The sequence below is a fragment of the Bombina bombina genome, chromosome 6, assembly GCF_027579735.1.
Source record: "Bombina bombina isolate aBomBom1 chromosome 6, aBomBom1.pri, whole genome shotgun sequence".
NCBI classification, from domain to species: Eukaryota; Metazoa; Chordata; class Amphibia; order Anura; family Bombinatoridae; genus Bombina; species Bombina bombina.
The window spans coordinates 509,070,934-509,088,822 of NC_069504.1; the positions used below are offsets into that span (position 1 = coordinate 509,070,934).

Here is a 17,889-nt window from a genome sequence, read left to right on the forward strand (position 1 = left end):
AAATATAGAAAATAGATATACTGTAATGTCCACTATGAATATTTAAAGTATTTCTGAGGTTGAATGTGCTCTATTAACTGACAGTATGTTAGTTAGTTAGTTAGCTGTGAGTCAGTTAATATTAGTAAAAAGCAAAGTAAACCAATCTCACACAGAGATTGTGATCATACAAACAGACCCCCAGAGGCACACAAAGCTACTACTATAATTGTCTTCCCACAGGCTTACTACATATGTATGCAATACAAATATAAAAACAATAACAAAAACTTTTTATTTATTCCAAAGTTAAAATTACACAAACCAAATTAAATAAAAAGAGCACAAACATTTTAATAAAGAGAAAACATATCTAATTATTAAACAGAAAATATATTAAATATTTAGCAATGTATGCTACTTTGATAAACGATTTTGACCTTTCCCACATATTTTCTTCCCATCACCTTAAGCCCTACACATGTGTATCAGATGTTCTACATGAGACTCACTGGGCTAAGGAGCTTGCATTTCCCACATTTAAATGTTGTTGTTTTTTTAATACCCATACTGGGCCAGCTTACAAGTAGAGTGCTAATTAACACTCCCGCTCGAGCGTCAACTGTGCTAGAAGTTCGGCTTTTTGTGCTAGTCAGGTAGCACTGGTATTATGAGTTGAAAGTAAACTATTTTTGCTTGCGTGCTAACCTGATCAGAGCAAAAAATGGTTAGAATATCGCGTGCACGTTTTTTCCCTTAGAAGACAATGGAGCAAAAAAAACAGAAAAAAACACCTGATCACATATTCTCATGTGCGCTAACATGACATGAAAATATGAATATTTCACATTCCAATGTGCTTCACAAACCGTAATATGTTCTATTTATTCATAAATAAATACTTCTATATATATAGTATATGATGTTTCTTTGGTACAATATATATCTATACCTATATATACAGTATCCCACAAAAGTTAGTACACCCCTCACATTTTTGTAAATATTGTATTATATCTTTTTATGTGACAACACTGAAGAAATTACACTTTGCTACAATGTAAGGTAGTGCATGTACAGCCTGTATAACAGTGTCAATTTGCTGTCCCCTTAAAATAACTCAACACACAGCCATCAATTAAAAATAAAAATCTAAATTAAAAATCAATAAAATCTAAACCATTGGCACAAAGTGAGTACACCCCTAAGTGGAAATGTCCAAATTGGGCCCAATTAGCCATTTTCCCTCACCGTTGTCATGTGACTCATTAGTGTTACAAGGTCTCAGGTGTGAATGGGGAGTAGGTGTGTTAAATTTGGTGTTATCGCTCTCATACTGGTCATTGGAAATTCAACATGGCACCTCATGGCAAAGAACTCTCTGATGATCTGAAAAAAAGAATTGTTGCTCTACATAAAGACAAAAAACAACAAAAAAGTATTGGTGCACATCCAACCACTTAAGTCCACATATTTATAGCATATTTATATATACTTCTGTCTGCTAAATATACTTACATAGTTCAAATAAGATTGGGATAAACATCTCACAATAATATTGACTTATATTTATGCATTGCCTGTTAAATATGCTTTTAAATTTAAATGAAAACTTCTGTCTGCTAAATATACTTACATAGTTCAAATAAGATTGGGATAAACATCTCAGAATAATATTGACTTATATTTATGCTGCAAAAAATTGCCTGTTTAAATTTAAATTAAAATAGGGATCTTAGTCACACAATATTGATCATATTCTGCTAAGCCAGTCACCACTTACAAGGTGTCCCACAATAGACTGGTCCTAACACTAATCAGTTTCCACACTGCAGCAAATCATGTCTACACAGAGTGAAACTCCCTAGCTTTATATGTATACCACAGTTAATTTATCTTGAACACACCTGGGCTGGGTGGTGTGCATTAACCAAAAAAGAGGGGGGGGTTTGGTCAACTCCCTATTCAAAAGATACAAGGTTTTTTTTTTTTTTGGCTAAGCACACCACAAAAGGACTGTTTAATCTCAACACACATCTTGTGGGAGTTCTACCAAAGTGACCAAAACAATTACAAAACAACAAAAAAGTATTGGTGCACATCCAACCACTTAAGTCCACATATTTATAGCATATTTATATATACTTCTGTCTGCTAAATATAATTACATAGTTCAAATAAGATTGGGATAAAAATCTCACAATAATATTGACTTATATTTATGCTGCAAAAAATTGCCTGTTTAAATTAAAATTAAAATAGGGATCTTAGTCACACAATATGATCATATTCTGCTAAGCCAGTCACCACTTACAAGGTGTCCCACAATAGACTGGTCCTAACACTAATCAGTTTCCACACTGCAGCAAATCATGTCTACACAGAGTGAAACTCCCTAGCTTAGCCAAACCCCCCCCCCAAAAAAAAAAACCCTTGTTGTATCTACATAAAGATGTAATGCAATAAGTTGTTTATAATATTGTATAACATTTTCCAAACAAGTCAGCACTTTATCTATGTATTTATTTGGAGTATTGATACATTATGCTTTTTTTAAAAATAATGCATAAAATTGGTCTAGCTATGTCTCCTCTGTTGAAAAAGAATATTAACTTGATGGAACGAACAAAGAAAATAAAACACAGTTATTAATATTAGAACAAAGCTGTTAAACATCAAAAGATATGTCAATCAATGAGGGTATAAATGGGAGGATTCCAACCACGTCAGGTATCTTGAGAAAGGCAACCCGCCGAAATGCGTAGATCACCTGACTGGATTCACCTGAATACATGTGTGTACACATCAGCAACCTTCTGTAACACAAGAATAATTGGAACTAATACGAGGAGCAGAACGGAACTCCAGGCAACATATATCGCCAAAGGGGTTAGCTGTTGGAGAGCTTGTCTAGAAAGGATTTGAATCCACTTATCCTCATTGGAAAGATACAGGTAACACAGATATTTTAGCTCTTTCCATCCCACGTAGGGAAACGAAATCCATACAAATTGGATTGGGGCCTATAGGAGGAGCGGAGCGGAACCCTAGGATTATCAGAGGGGTTAACCGCTGGGGAGCTCACCATTTAAAGGATCACCATCAACCTCATCTCAGATTGAAAACCACAGGTACGATTAAGAACATAATAGTGAATAATATCCTATTAGAAGTCTGAAAGGACAGAATTAGGACATCAATATCTATATCTGTACAAGCACATTCAAATAAGACACTTTTGAATACAGCTGAAGATCTGAGTAAAAACTCATATATAGGAATTAATACGATATAAGCAATTTTACATCAATTGTGCATCTTTTAATCAAAAGTTTAACAAGTTATAAACTGTGTTTTCATTGTTCCCAAATTACAACGAATCTGCTGACAACTATTTGTGGACATTTGTTCATCTAACGAATCAGCCAACACAAATGTTTTATTGAATATCTTATCCTCACCCTTTTGTTATTTTTAGCATATATGTGCAATATTAAGGTAGACATTCTATTATCTGATTAGACATTGTATCATTATCTGAGACACAATGTAACTGTTTTAATATAGGTCCAATTCCACTAATATAATCAGTGAACTTTCCCACTAGGATTTATTATTGTTACATATATCATGTTATTGTTATTTTTATCCAAATATTGGATTGGATTTTTTTCTTTTTAACATTATTTGTAAGGACATCGGTGTCTTATCCAACATATGTATTTAGCCCAATAAATTTGTATTTTATATTATATATCTCTTGTTTTATGTTCATATCCTCAAAAGCATTGAATGTGATACATTTAGTGATACAGATCACATTCTGCCATCCTACTACCCGATCACAAGATTTTATATTTGTATATATTTAGTGACACAATCTATACTAGTTTCATTAACATTTACACACATATTTTTATAACCTCCAGCGCCACCCTCCCCACATTTTTCCTATGTTTCAGTAACACACTATTTCTTGAGGAGTATAGTGTTTTCTTTGGGTGTAGCAGCTTCGAATTAGCTTGTAGATCTATTTAACCCCCCCTTTTCTTTCTCCTGATTGAAACTCCTCTCAAATAGTCTATAACTATTATGGAAATATTCAATATCAGACAAACACTTCTTAAAGATTTATCAAAAATACAAATAGAAGAAAACTATCCAGATAACCTAGATAGTGCATCTATTCTTTCTGAATTAGAAAAATTCTTAGAAAAACAGATTAAACATAAAAATGAAGTGTTATTCATACAGAAATATATAGATAATAAAATAGTCCCCAGAGGTCTTAGACTTAAAAAGAATTGTAATTTCGAATTAAATGATGACCTAACAGAAGAATGGTTTAGTATTTTAGAAAAAGCATCCATAGATCTAATGGGAGTAATCATTAAAGCTATGGATTTATCATTGAATGAACAAAATAAAAAAATGATACATACAGAGAAATATTAAAACCATGTGAGAATGATGTACAATGTATTTCCCAACAAAAAGAAATAGGAAACAATTTAATGAAGTTTAAAGAGATGATTATCATGAAAAAAATGAAAAAAAAATGCACTCCCCCAAAAAAGTAAGACCCAGAGAATAGTTGTTCCAAGACCAGAGAGGCTGGTATTAAACCCCCAAAAGGAAAAGAAATCTAAATGAAAAAGAACAAGAGATCCTGAGTAAAGGACTAACATTTGCATCCTCTTGTAGAATTAATACATTTGAGACCCTAATCAATATTAATCAATTTGTGAGAAAATTAACCATTAAAAAGTATTTTATAAAAAAAAACAATAGAAAATAATTTAAATAAAGGAAATGAATTCATCCATTCAGGTTTCAAACCAAAATCAACTTTCTATACCACACAAGAAAAAGGTCCGTTTATAACAACCTTTGAAAAACTAGTGAAAGAAGATCTAGAAAAATGTGATGTAACTGGCAAACTAAATTGGAATTTAACAAGAGAAGAGAATACAATTTTACAACAATTAAAAGGAGATGATACTATAATGATCAAACAAGCTGATAAGGGAGAAGGAATAGTAGTTATGGATACAGAATATTATATAAATGAAGCCAATAGATGACACTAGATGACGAGACAACTTACATAATACTTAAATTTAATCCACTACAAAAACAACAGTATAAACTGGTTAAATTATTAGATGATGCTAAAAAAAGTGGGCATAATTAATGAACCTGAACATCGATTCTTGTTAATTGATAACCTTAGGATTCCGATATTTTATTTCTTACCAAAAATCTATAAGGATACAAGACACCCACCAGGTAGACCCATCATATCAGGGATTGAATCACTAACCTCTAACCTCTCCCAATACGTTGACCACTATTTACAACAATATGTAATTAAACTACCAGCATACCTGAAAGACACTACACATTTTCTAAACACACTAGAAACTATAGCATGGCAGGAAAACTTCTGCTTGGTGACCTGTGACGTGTGTTCATTATACACTAATATAAATCATACACTAGGACTTAAAGCAATTCAATTCTATTTAGAAAAATATGATATAATGTCAAATACACAGAAAAGATTATTTTAAATAGTATAGAGTTCATTCTCAAAAACAACTCATTCACATTTAAGGAAACATTATATCTACAGATCAAAGGGACAGCTATGGGCACAAGATTTGCACCCAGTTATGCCAACTTAAGATCTGAATAAAAACACATTAGGTTTATCCTTTACTCATGAATACAACACAACCAAGATAAACTTTCTTGACATAGAAGTCCGGATAGATAATAACATAATTTCAACTAAAACATTTTTAAAAAAAGTTGACTCAAACAACTATATTCATAGTCAAAGTTGCCATCATAAAGGATGGAAAAATAATATACCTAAGGGACAATTTCTAAGACTAAAAAGAAATTGCACAACAATTGAAGATTATGACACACAAGCTGAGAGACTCTCAAATAAATTCTTAGAGAGAGGCTTTGATGAAAAAAGAATACAAGACTCTGGACAAACAGTGAGAGAATTGGACAGAAAAACATTACTGACACCACGAGATAGAAAGAACCACAGAAATGAAAACACTGAAATAAAGATCCCATTTATAACCAATTATAATACACAACACCCACACATTAGACGCATTATTTCTAAACACTGACCTAATAATGAAAGACCCGGTTCTAGGACAGTGAGTAAGCAAAAGACCTGAAATAATCTTTAGGAAAGCAAAAAATCTAAAAAGCATATTGGCAACCAGTGAATTTAAGAGACCCAGTGAATTTAAGATCAGGACCTAGATGGAAAAATACTAAGAGGCTTCTTTCCTTGTATTAATTGTAAATCTTGCAAATACAGTACAAAAAAACAACAGGTTACATCAACTAACACTGGAAGAAATTTTGACATTTAGTCCAATGTAAATGCAAGTTACAGTATTTAGGTCAAACAAGTAGACTTCTTAAAACAATAATTAGAGAACATCTATTAAGTATTGAACATGGTGAATATAACACTGCCCTTTATAAGCACTTTAAGGAACACCATTACAAAGATACAACAGCATTCCAATATTGGGGAATCAAGAAAATTTATAATGACTCCAGAGGAAATTTGGGAAAAAAAGCTCCCTAAATCAGAAGCAGAATGAATTTATACCTTTAAAACACTGAGCCCCCAAGGTCTCAATTCTGAACTAGACCTAAATAAATTATTTAGATTAAAAAAAAAAAGTATAACTTATTTATAGATTATGAACACAAATCTTTTAAGCTGAAAAAGAATCATCACTTCTCCTCACTATTTAAAATTCACAATTTTAAAATACAAACAAAAATGTTCTGAAATAATTGCACTATAGATTATTAAAAATTATTTATTAATTTCACATATTAAACTAAATTATTTTACTCCTAAACCACTATACCACAGAGTGTAAAACATAGGATTTGAATCCACTGATCCTCATTGGAAAGATACAGGTAACACAGATATTTTAGCTCTAGCCATCCCACGTAGGGAAACGAAAGCCATACAAATTGGATTGGGGCCTATAGGAGGAGCGGAGCAGAACCCTAGGATTATCGGAGGGGTTAGCCGCTGGGGAGCTCACCATTTAAAGGATCACCATCAACCTCATCTCAGAATGGAACCATGTCCTGTGGTCCGATGAGGTCCGATGAGACCAAGATAAACTTATTTGGTTCAGATGGTGTCAAGCTTGTGTGGTGGCAACCAGATGAGCAGTACAAAGAAAAGTGTGTCTTACCTACAGTCAAGCATGGTGGTGGGAGTGTCATGGTCTGGGCCTGCATGAGTGTTGCCAGCACTGGGGAGCTACTGTTCATTGAGGGAACCATGAATGCCAACATTTACTGTGACATACTGAAGCAGAGCATGATCCCCTCCCTTCGGAGACTGGGCCGCAGGGCAGTATTCCAACATGATAAAAACACACCTCCAAGACGACCACTACCTTGCTAAAGAAGCTGAGGGTAAAGGTGATGGACTGGCCAAGCATGTCTCCAGACCTAAACCCTATTGAGCATCTGTGGGGCATCTTCAAATGGAAAGTGGGGGAGCGCAAGGTCTCTAACATCCACCAGCTCCGTGATGTTGTCATGGAGGAGTGAAAGAGGACTCCAGTGGCAACCTGTGAAGCTCTGGTGAACTCCATGCCCAAGAGGGTTAAGGCAGTGCTGGAAAATAATGGTGGCCACACAAAATATTGACACTTTGGGCCTAATTTGGACATTTCCACTTAGGGGTGTACTCACTTTTGTTGCCAATCGTTTAGACATTAATGGCTGTGTGTTGAGTTATTTTGAGGGGACAGCAAATTTACACTGTTATAGAGGCTGCACACTCACTACTTTACATTGTAGCAAAGTGTCATTTCCTCAGTGTTGTCACATGAAAAGATATATGAAAATATTTACAAAAACTGTGAGGGGTGTACTCACTTTTGTGGGATACTGTATATCTATATATGATTATATATGTATAGATATATACAGATATATAGGAATATCTATTTAAAAATACATAGAACATATTCTGCTGTGTGCAGAACATTGGAATTTATAATATGTCCAGTAAATACACAGTATAACACTTTATTAAATATGAATATTGTATAAATGTGTTTTTTCATGTTTTCTACTTAACTGCAAAAGGCTCCAATGCACTAATATATATATCTATATATGTATACATATGTATATATGTCTGTAAAGAGATATATACACATATAAATACATAAATACATATGTACACATATATAGACATTATATATATATATATATATATATATATATATATATATATATATATATATATATATATATATATACATACAATATATACATACATATACATATTTAGAGATGTATACAGGGAGTGCAGAATTATTAGGCAAATTAGTATTTTGACCACATCATCCTCTTTATGCATGTTGTCTTACTCCAAGCTGTATAGGCTCGAAAGCCTACTACCAATTAAGCATATTAGGTGATGTGCATCTCTGTAATGAGAAGGGGTGTGGTCTAATGACATCAACATCCTATATCAGGTGTGCATAATTATTAGGCAACTTCCTTTCCTTTGGCAAAATGGGTCAAAAGAAGGACTTGACAGGCTCAGAAAAGTCAAAAATAGTGAGATATCTTGCAGAGGGATGCAGCACTCTTAAAATTGCAAAGCTTCTGAAGCGTGATCATCGAACAATCAAGCGTTTCATTCAAAATAGTTAACAGGGTCGCAAGAAGCGTGTGGAAAAACCAAGGCGCAAAATAACTGCCCATGAACTGAGAAAAGTCAAGCGTGCAGCTGCCAAGATGCCACTTGCCACCAGTTTGGCCATATTTCAGAGCTGCAACATCACTGGAGTGCCCAAAAGCACAAGGTGTGCAATACTCAGAGACATGGCCAAGGTAAGAAAGGCTGAAAGACGACCACCACTGAACAAGACACACAAGCTGAAACGTCAAGACTGGGCCAAGAAATATCTCAAGACTGATTTTTCTAAGGTTTTATGGACTGATGAAATGAGAGTGAGTCTTGATGGGCCAGATGGATGGGCCCGTGGCTGGATTGGTAAAGGGCAGAGAGCTCCAGTCCGACTCAGACGCCAGCAAGGTGGAGGTGGAGTACTGGTTTGGGCTGGTATCATCAAAGATGAGCTTGTGGGGCCTTTTCGGGTTGAGGATGGAGTCAAGCTCAACTCCCAGTCCTACTGCCAGTTTCTGGAAGACACCTTCTTCAAGCAGTGGTACAGGAAGAAGTCTGCATCCTTCAAGAAAAACATGATTTTCATGCAGGACAATGCTCCATCACACGCGTCCAAGTACTCCACAGCGTGGCTGGCAAGAAAGGGTATAAAAGAAGAAAATCTAATGACATGGCCTCCTTGTTCACCTGATCTGAACCCCATTGAGAACCTGTGGTCCATCATCAAATGTGAGATTTACAAGGAGGGAAAACAGTACACCTCTCTGAACAGTATCTGGGAGGCTGTGGTTGCTGCTGCACGCAATGTTGATGGTGAACAGATCAAAACACTGACAGAATCCATGGATGGCAGGCTTTTGAGTGTCCTTGCAAAGAAAGGTGGCTATATTGGTCACTGATTTGTTTTTGTTTTGTTTTTGAATGTCAGAAATGTATATTTGTGAATGTTGAGATGTTATATTGGTTTCACTGGTAAAAATAAATAATTGAAATGGGTATATATTTGTTTTTGTTAAGTTGCCTAATAATTATGCACAGTAATAGTCACCTGCACACACAGATATCCCCCTAAAATAGCTAAAACTAAAAACAAACTAAAAACTACTTCCAAAAATATTCAGCTTTGATATTAATGAGTTTTTTGGGTTCATTGAGAACATGGTTGTTGTTCAATAATAAAATTAATCCTCAAAAATACAACTTGCCTAATAATTCTGCACTCCCTGTATGTATGTATCTCTATGTTAAAGCCCTTTGGTTGCCTTTTTTCCTAACACCTGAGATCTCATATCTTTGAGCCTTTATAACTTTTGCGTGCAATATTATTTTGTAATAATTTTTATTAGATGGTGTTATTATGATTGTAACTGGACTTTTGGTGTGTTTTGTGCAACTTTTTAGTTTTGTGAAACAGTTAACCAGAGTTCTGAAGACGCAGTAATCATTCTAGCTTAAATCTCAATTGCGCTCAAGTGATTGCCTTTTCTTTCAACTCATAATACCAGCGGTAAACCTGACGAGTGCAAACACCCGCAATGTATTTAAAACATCAAAAAAATAAACAGACTGCCATTAACATTGAGTAGGGAGTTTAAAGAACAGTTAGGTTGTATATTTGCAGAGAGGGATTGTTGGTATTCATTTTCACTTACACCTCAACAAAAGTATGAGAGAACAATTTATTAATCAAAGTTTAATAACTCTTCATGGCAACAACTATATTTCTTTAGAATAATTTATTCATCATTATAATGTTTCTTTGAAACCAGTTCAAGAACAAAGGAACATTGTGGCATTACCTAAACATTTTTAGGTTGGGAGAAATTAGGGGAGAAAGGTTAGAGATGGAGATTGACATTCCTAGGGCATGGCTTATTAGCCTGGTGCATGGTTTGGCAGTCTGTGGGTAGAACCAGAGTGGTCTCTGAGCATAGTGGTCTGTTTCACTTTGTAAAACCTGAGCATATAAAAGGAAAGGGAAAACTACAGGACAAGTCACCCAAACTGGAGACATCTTGCAACATGTGGGATTTATTAAGGATTTGAAAATGTGAAAACTTTTAATAGTGACCCGAATGGCTGACAGACATTCCTGAAGACTGGTTAATTATTATGAATATAGGTTAAATAAAAATATACACTCTATTTTGGAAAGATACTGCTTACAAGGACTTAGATTTAAATGTCTCAATTTAATATTGGAATTTAGACACAACTGTTGTGTTCATATTTCAGCTTGCTCGACCATATGAACTGATCAAATATGATGTGGAAAAAGAGGAACCAATCAGAGATGCCTCAGGGCACTGTATACCGGTATCAACAGGTAAGTGTGTCCATGAATCATAACTATTAACACATAACTATTTAAACAGTTCTGTAGATGAAGAAACAAATAGACAATTGTTGTTACAATGTAACACAAATAGGTCTAGATTCACTAAATATTCAAATAACTTAGACAAATGTTTTCAATTTCCATGTTATCTTGTGAACTAGATTTACTAAGATTTGGTGACTAACTTTTGGTGAATAGCGAATAGGCTACTTAGAACTACATAGCAAAGAGAGATTTTCTTTCATAAAGGTGGTGAGAGTCCCCAATCCATTACTCCGGGTAATTACACTCCTGATCACTAGGAGGAGGCAAAGATTTCCAAAACTTCAAGAGCCCTTAAAACCCATTCCACCTTACTAGAAACTAGTCTTGTCTTTGCCTCCACAGGAGGAAGGTGGTGCTCCAAATGTTCTTTTGTGAAAAGGGTCTTCTTTTGAGGCCCAGTTTCCCCTTAGAGAGCTACTGTTGGACAGAAGGAAGCCTTTGGAGTAAGGGTAGTGGTACCTGTTAGTTCAACTTTATATTCCACATATTTAGATTTCATGCTGTCATGTGTACAGCACTGGATTGCCTATCTACTGGAAGCAGTTTTTTTTCTGCTTATGGTGTCAATTAGGTGCAATGTTTGACATCTACATGTTGTTTTTTTTAGCTTGCTTAGATTTTTGCACTCTTTTTAGGTGCCTTGGTTTCAATCTTTTTTCAAGATCCATGGGTTCTGAACATAATTTGCCAGGGATAAGCCAGGCCCAGAAGGATATTTTCAATCTAGCTGCTATAGAATTAGATTCTAATGATATTAGTCTATTACAGGAGGGTCTAAAGTTCGCCCCCAAATCAAAACCAAATCAATTTGAAATCTACGTAGATGTGCATAAATATGTTAAAAGTAGAATAGAATGATGCCAAATCATAATTATATTGAGTCTGGGGACCTGGGAACACTATATATTCTTAAAAATCTAGAGAAAGAGAGTAAGATACAAGAACAGGACGGAGAAGATAGTATGATGAATCATATAGCTAATGATATAAACATAACTAAATTATTAAATATGTCCCAACACAAAACCGAACTAGAGGTCCATCATTCTAATTTTAAGGGGACATCCACGTTTTATCCTGTGGGGGCACAGGGGCAGCAGATTTCTATGTTTACTAAATTAGTTCTTAAAGACATAGAAGAGTTGTTTGCGAAGGAGGACAGTTTCCTAAATAAATATAATGACAATCTATCTATTCTAGAAAGAAAATCCCTTAAAAAATTGATGAGCAATGAAGATATTGTGATACATTCCGTTGATAAGGGCGGGGGGATAGTTGTACAAAAGAAGGCAGATTATCTGTTGGAAACTATGAATCTCCTTAATGATAAAGAAACATATTGTATACTAACGGAGGACCCTACAGATCTTTATGTTAAAGAGTTGAATAGGGTACTGATAACAGCAAAAGCTGAGGGTATACTTAATGATAATGAATATACATTTTTATTTGTCCCCCAGCCTAATGTGTCTATTTTTTATCACCTCCCAAAAGTACATAAAGACCCTGTGAACCCCCAGGGAGACAGATAGTTTTGGGGATATGGTCAATATGTGATAATACTTCTAAATATGTAGATCATTACCTACAACCTGTGGTTAAAAGAACACGAGCATACCTAAAAGATACAACATCGGTTATTAAGAATTTTGAAGGCTTACTATGGAAGGATGATATGCATTGGATTACCTGTGACGTAGTGGCCCCCTATACGTGCATTCCACACAAGAAAAGAATAGATAAAATCAGGGAGGAACTGTCAAAATGGCGAATGCCAATGAACCATATCCTCTTCATAATAGAGAGTATTAATTTTATCCTTAGGCACAGCTATTTTGTATTTGAAAATAAGTACTACCTTCAAGTACGAGGAATGGTGATGGGGACTACTTTTGCCCCATCGTATGCGAACCTCTACATGAACGCCTTTGAAAATGACTTAATTTGGGGGGAAAAAAACCTTATACTGAGAACATTGTAAAATATGGACGTTATATAGATGATATTATCATCTTATGGAAGGGGGATCCTGGTGGGATAGAACATTTTATAAAATTTATGAACACAAATGATTATAATTTAAAGTTCATGAAATCTTCCTCTAAAACCCATATAGAGTTCCTAGACTTAATTTTATTTAAAGATAATAAAGGGAAAATAGCAGTAAGGAACTTCAGAAAACAAATTGATAGAAATAGTTTTATTCAGGCAAAGAGTGCACACAAAAAATGCTGGATGAACAATGTTCCATACAGTCAATTCCTCAGGTTAAAGAGGAATTGTACCCACCAAGAAGATTTTGAAATGGAAGCACAGATTAATGAGAATACGTTTTTAGAAAAAGGGTATAGTTTAGATATCCTAAAAGTGGCACGTAGGAAAGCAACATCAAAGGCAAGGGGTAAATTTTTTTAAACAAGAGAAACAGGAGATACAACCTTTGGGCACTAAAATTCATAATAGCTTAATAAAATCTCAATCTATAAAAGAAGACCCAATTAGATTCATTACAACATTTAATGAAAAAACTAGGACCCTAGAAAGTATTTTTAAAAAACATTGGCCTCTCCTGAAGGCAGACCCCATCTTGGGATCTAATCTAAATGATAAACCAGAATTTACATACAAAAAAGGAAGGAACCTTAAGAATTTATTAGCACCTAGTAAGGGTGAATAACACACAGAAAGAGAGCCAAGCCAATCAGAGGGGGAACTGGTTATCCGAGTGGAAAGGCACACCAAAGTGTGCAAAACCTGTGTAATATGTGCCAGCACGTCAATAGGTCCCCCACTTTTGCAAATTCAGATACTACAGAAACTTTCGATATCACTTTCAAAAGTAATTGTGATTCCACTTATTTGGTTTGTTTACTGGAATGTGGGTGTAGCCTACTTTATGTAGGTATAAAAAATAAGGGAAACACTTCTAAGACTCAATATAAGCTACACCTAAAAATTACAACCTTCCTCAAGATGTAATTAATAATAATGAAAACAGACAAAAAGGTGAGGGCTAAATTAATAACAAATTGAGAAAATAAAATATGTGATAATGTATAAAAAATGTATATGATACCTAATATTTAAGGTGTGCACTAAATGAGATATCATAAATTATTACATTTTATACTAACTGTTATACTATATAAAGGATTAAAAGAGACCTAAAGCTCTGTTAAAAATGTAAACACTTTAATATGCAGGTGAGTAAATTCATATAAACATTAAAAACATTTAAAACACTAAACCTTGCAAGGTATAAACTAACAACTAAAATGGCATTGAGTTAGATGCAATATGTCAGGAACAATTTGTTTTGGAACAATAGCCCCTAGTTATCAAGCCGTCAACCTCAAATATGCTGGAATTCCACAGCGTATTTGTGGCGAGGCTGATTCGCCTTAGTTATCAAGCCCAAGATACCGGCAAAAGTAGAATTTAGTGATGTAAGCTTCGATCCGCCGGACTCAGTCCGACACAGATCGATTCTTACGTCACTCCAGATGTTCCGCACACAAGTTCGCCACTATCTGACTACTTTTGCTAGTTATCAAAAAACTAGCAGGTACGCTCGGCACTTTTCCGGCCCTGCGTACCTGGTTTTCAAACCGCCACCCTGGAGGCGGCGGATCCCATAGGAATCAATGGGAGTCTGACCATAGCGAAAGTTCCTGTTCGCTGCTGCCAGATATCCCATTGATTCCTATGGGAGCTGTCTACAGTTAACACCCTAACATGTACCCCGAGTCTAAACACCCCTAATCTGCCCCCCCCTACACCGCCGCATCTAAATAAATGTATTACCCCCTAAACTGCCGCTCCCGGAGCCCACCGCCACTCTAATAAACTGATTAACCCCTAAACCGCCACTCCCGGTCCCCGCCGCCACCTACATTATACCTAGTAACCCCTATCCTGCCCCCCCTATACCGCCGCCACCTATAATAAAGTTATTAACCCCTATCCTGCTGATCCCGGACCTCGCCGCACCTAAATAAATAGTTTAACCCCTAAACTGCCGCTCCCGGACCCCGCCGCAACCTATCTTAAACTTATTAACCCCTAATCTGCCCCCCCTACACCGTCGCCACCTATAATAAATTTATTAACCCCTATCCTGCCCCCCCTACACCGCCGCCACTGTAATAAATTTATTAACCCCTATCCTGCCCCCCCTACACTGCCGCAACTATAATAAAATTATTAACCCCTAAACCTTAGTCTAACACTAACCCTAACACCCCCCTAACTTAAATATTAATTAAATAAATCTAAATAATATTTCTCTTATTAACTAAATTAATCCTATTTAAAGGGACACTGTACCCAAATTTTTTCTTTCATGATTCAGATAGAGCATGCAATTTTAAGCATCTTTCTAATTTACTCCTATTGTCAAATTTTCTTTATTCTCTTTGTATCTTTATTTGAAAAGCAAGAATTTAAGTTTAGATGCCGGCCCATTTTTTGTGAACAACCTGGGTTGTCCTTGCTGATTGGACAGCACCAATAAACAAGTGCTGTCCATGGTTCTGAACCACAAATTGGCTGGCTCCTTAGCTTAGATGTCTTCTTTTTCAAATAAAGAAAGCAAGAGAACGAAGAAAAATTGATAATAGGAGTAAATTAGAAAGTTGCTTAAAATTGCTTGCTCTATATGAATCACGAAAGAAAAAATTTGGGTTCAGTGTCCCTTTAAAACTAAATACTTACCTTTAAAATAAACCCTAATATAGCTACAATATAAATAATAATTATATTGTAGCTATCTTAGGATTTATTTTTATTTTACAGGCAACTTTCAATTTATTTTAACTAGGTACAATAGCTATTAAATAGTTATTAACTATTTAATAGCTATCTAGTTAAAATAAGTAGAAATTTACCTGTAAAATAAAAACTAACCTAAGTTTCAATTACACCTAACACTACACTATACTTAAATAAATTATTCCTATTTAAAACTAAATACTTACCTGTAAAAGTAAACCCTTATGCCTAGATTTAGAGTTCTGCATTAGCCGTCAAAACCAGCGTTAAAGGCTCCTAACGCTGGTTTTGGGCTATCGCTGGTATTTAGAGTCGTGTAGGTAAGGGTCTAACGCTCACTTTCCAGCCGCGACTTTTCCATACCGCAGATCCCCTACGCCATTTGCGTATCCTATCTTTTCAATGGGATCTTTCTAACGCCGGTATTTAGAGTCTTGGCTGAAGTGAGCGTTAGAAATCTAACGACAAAACTCCAGCCGCAGAAAAAAGCCAGGAGTTAAGAGCTTTCTGGGCTAACACCGGTTCATAAAGCTCTTAACTACTGTGCTCTAAAGTACACTAACACCCATAAACTACCTATGTACCCCTAAACCGAGGTCCCCCCACATCGCCGCCACTCTATTAAATTTTTTTAACCCCTAATCGGCCGACCGCACACCGCCGCAACCTACATTATCCCTATGTACCCCTAATCTGCTGCCCCTAACACCGCCGACCCCTACATAATATTTATTAACCCCTAATCTGCCGCTATCGCTGACCCCTGCATATTATTATTAACCCCTAATCTGCCGCTCCGTACACCACTGCAACCTACGTTATCCCTATGTACCCCTAATCTGCTGCCCCTAACACCGCCGACCCCTATATTATATTTATTAACCCCTAATCTGCCCCCCACAACGTCGCCACCTACCTACAATAATTAACCCCTAATCTTCCGACCAGACCTCACCGCTACTATAATAAAGTTATTAACCCCTAATCCGCCTCGCAAACCCTATAATAAATAGTATTAACCCCTAATCTGCCCTCCCTAACATCACCGACACCTAACTTCAAGTATTAACCCCTAATCTGCCGACCGGACCTCGCCGCTACTCTATTAAATTTATTAACCCCTAAAGCTAAGTCTAACCCTAACACTAACACCCCCCTAAGTTAAATATAATTTTTATCTAACGAAATAAATTAACTCTTATTAAATTAATTAATCCTATTTAAAGCTAAATACTTACCTGTAAAATAAACCCTAATATAGCTACAATATAACGAATAATTATATTGTAGCTATTTTAGGATTAATATTTATTTTACAGGCAACTTTGTAATTATTTTAACCAGGTACAATAGCTATTAAATAGTTAATAACTATTTAATAGCTACCTAGTTAAAATAATTACAAAATTACCTGTAAAATAAATCCTAACCTAAGTTACAATTAAACCTAACACTACACTATCAATAAATTAATTACATAAAATACCTACAAATAAATACAATTAAATAAACTAACTAAAGTACAAAAAATAAAAAAAGAACTAAGTTACAAAAAATAAAAAAATAATTTACAAACATTAGAAAAATATTACAACAATTTTAAGCTAATTACACCTACTCTAAGCCCCCTAATAAAATAACAAAGCCCCCCAAAATAAAAAAATGCCCTACCCTATTCTAAAATTAAAATAGGAAAGCTCTTTTACCTTACCAGACCTTAAAAGGGCCTTTTGCGGGGCATGCCCCAAAGAAAACAGCTCTTTTGCCTGTAAAAAAAAACATACAATACCCCCCCAACATTACAAACCACCACCCACATACCCCTAATCTAACCCAAACCCCCTTAAATAAACCTAACACTAAGCCCCTGAAGATCATCCTACCTTATCTTTACCACGCCGGGTATCACCGATCGGTCCAGGCTCCGAAGTCTTCATCCAAGCCCAAGCGGGGGCTGAAGACGTCCATCATCGGGCTGAAGTCTTGATCCAAGCGGCGGCTGAAGAGGTCCATCATTGGGCAGAAGTCTTCATCC

General features: G+C 35.5%; 1 protein-coding gene across 1 annotated transcript in view; it reads left to right on the forward strand.

Annotated features, from left to right (window-relative positions):
• Positions 1-17,889, forward strand: part of LOC128663195 (long-chain fatty acid transport protein 2) — a 215,405-nt gene that overhangs the window by 147,161 nt on the left and 50,355 nt on the right. The window contains exon 6 of the mRNA XM_053717404.1: positions 10,937-11,027. Within this exon, the coding sequence (XP_053573379.1) occupies positions 10,937-11,027 (91 nt within the window). The remainder of the gene's footprint in view (positions 1-10,936; positions 11,028-17,889) is intronic.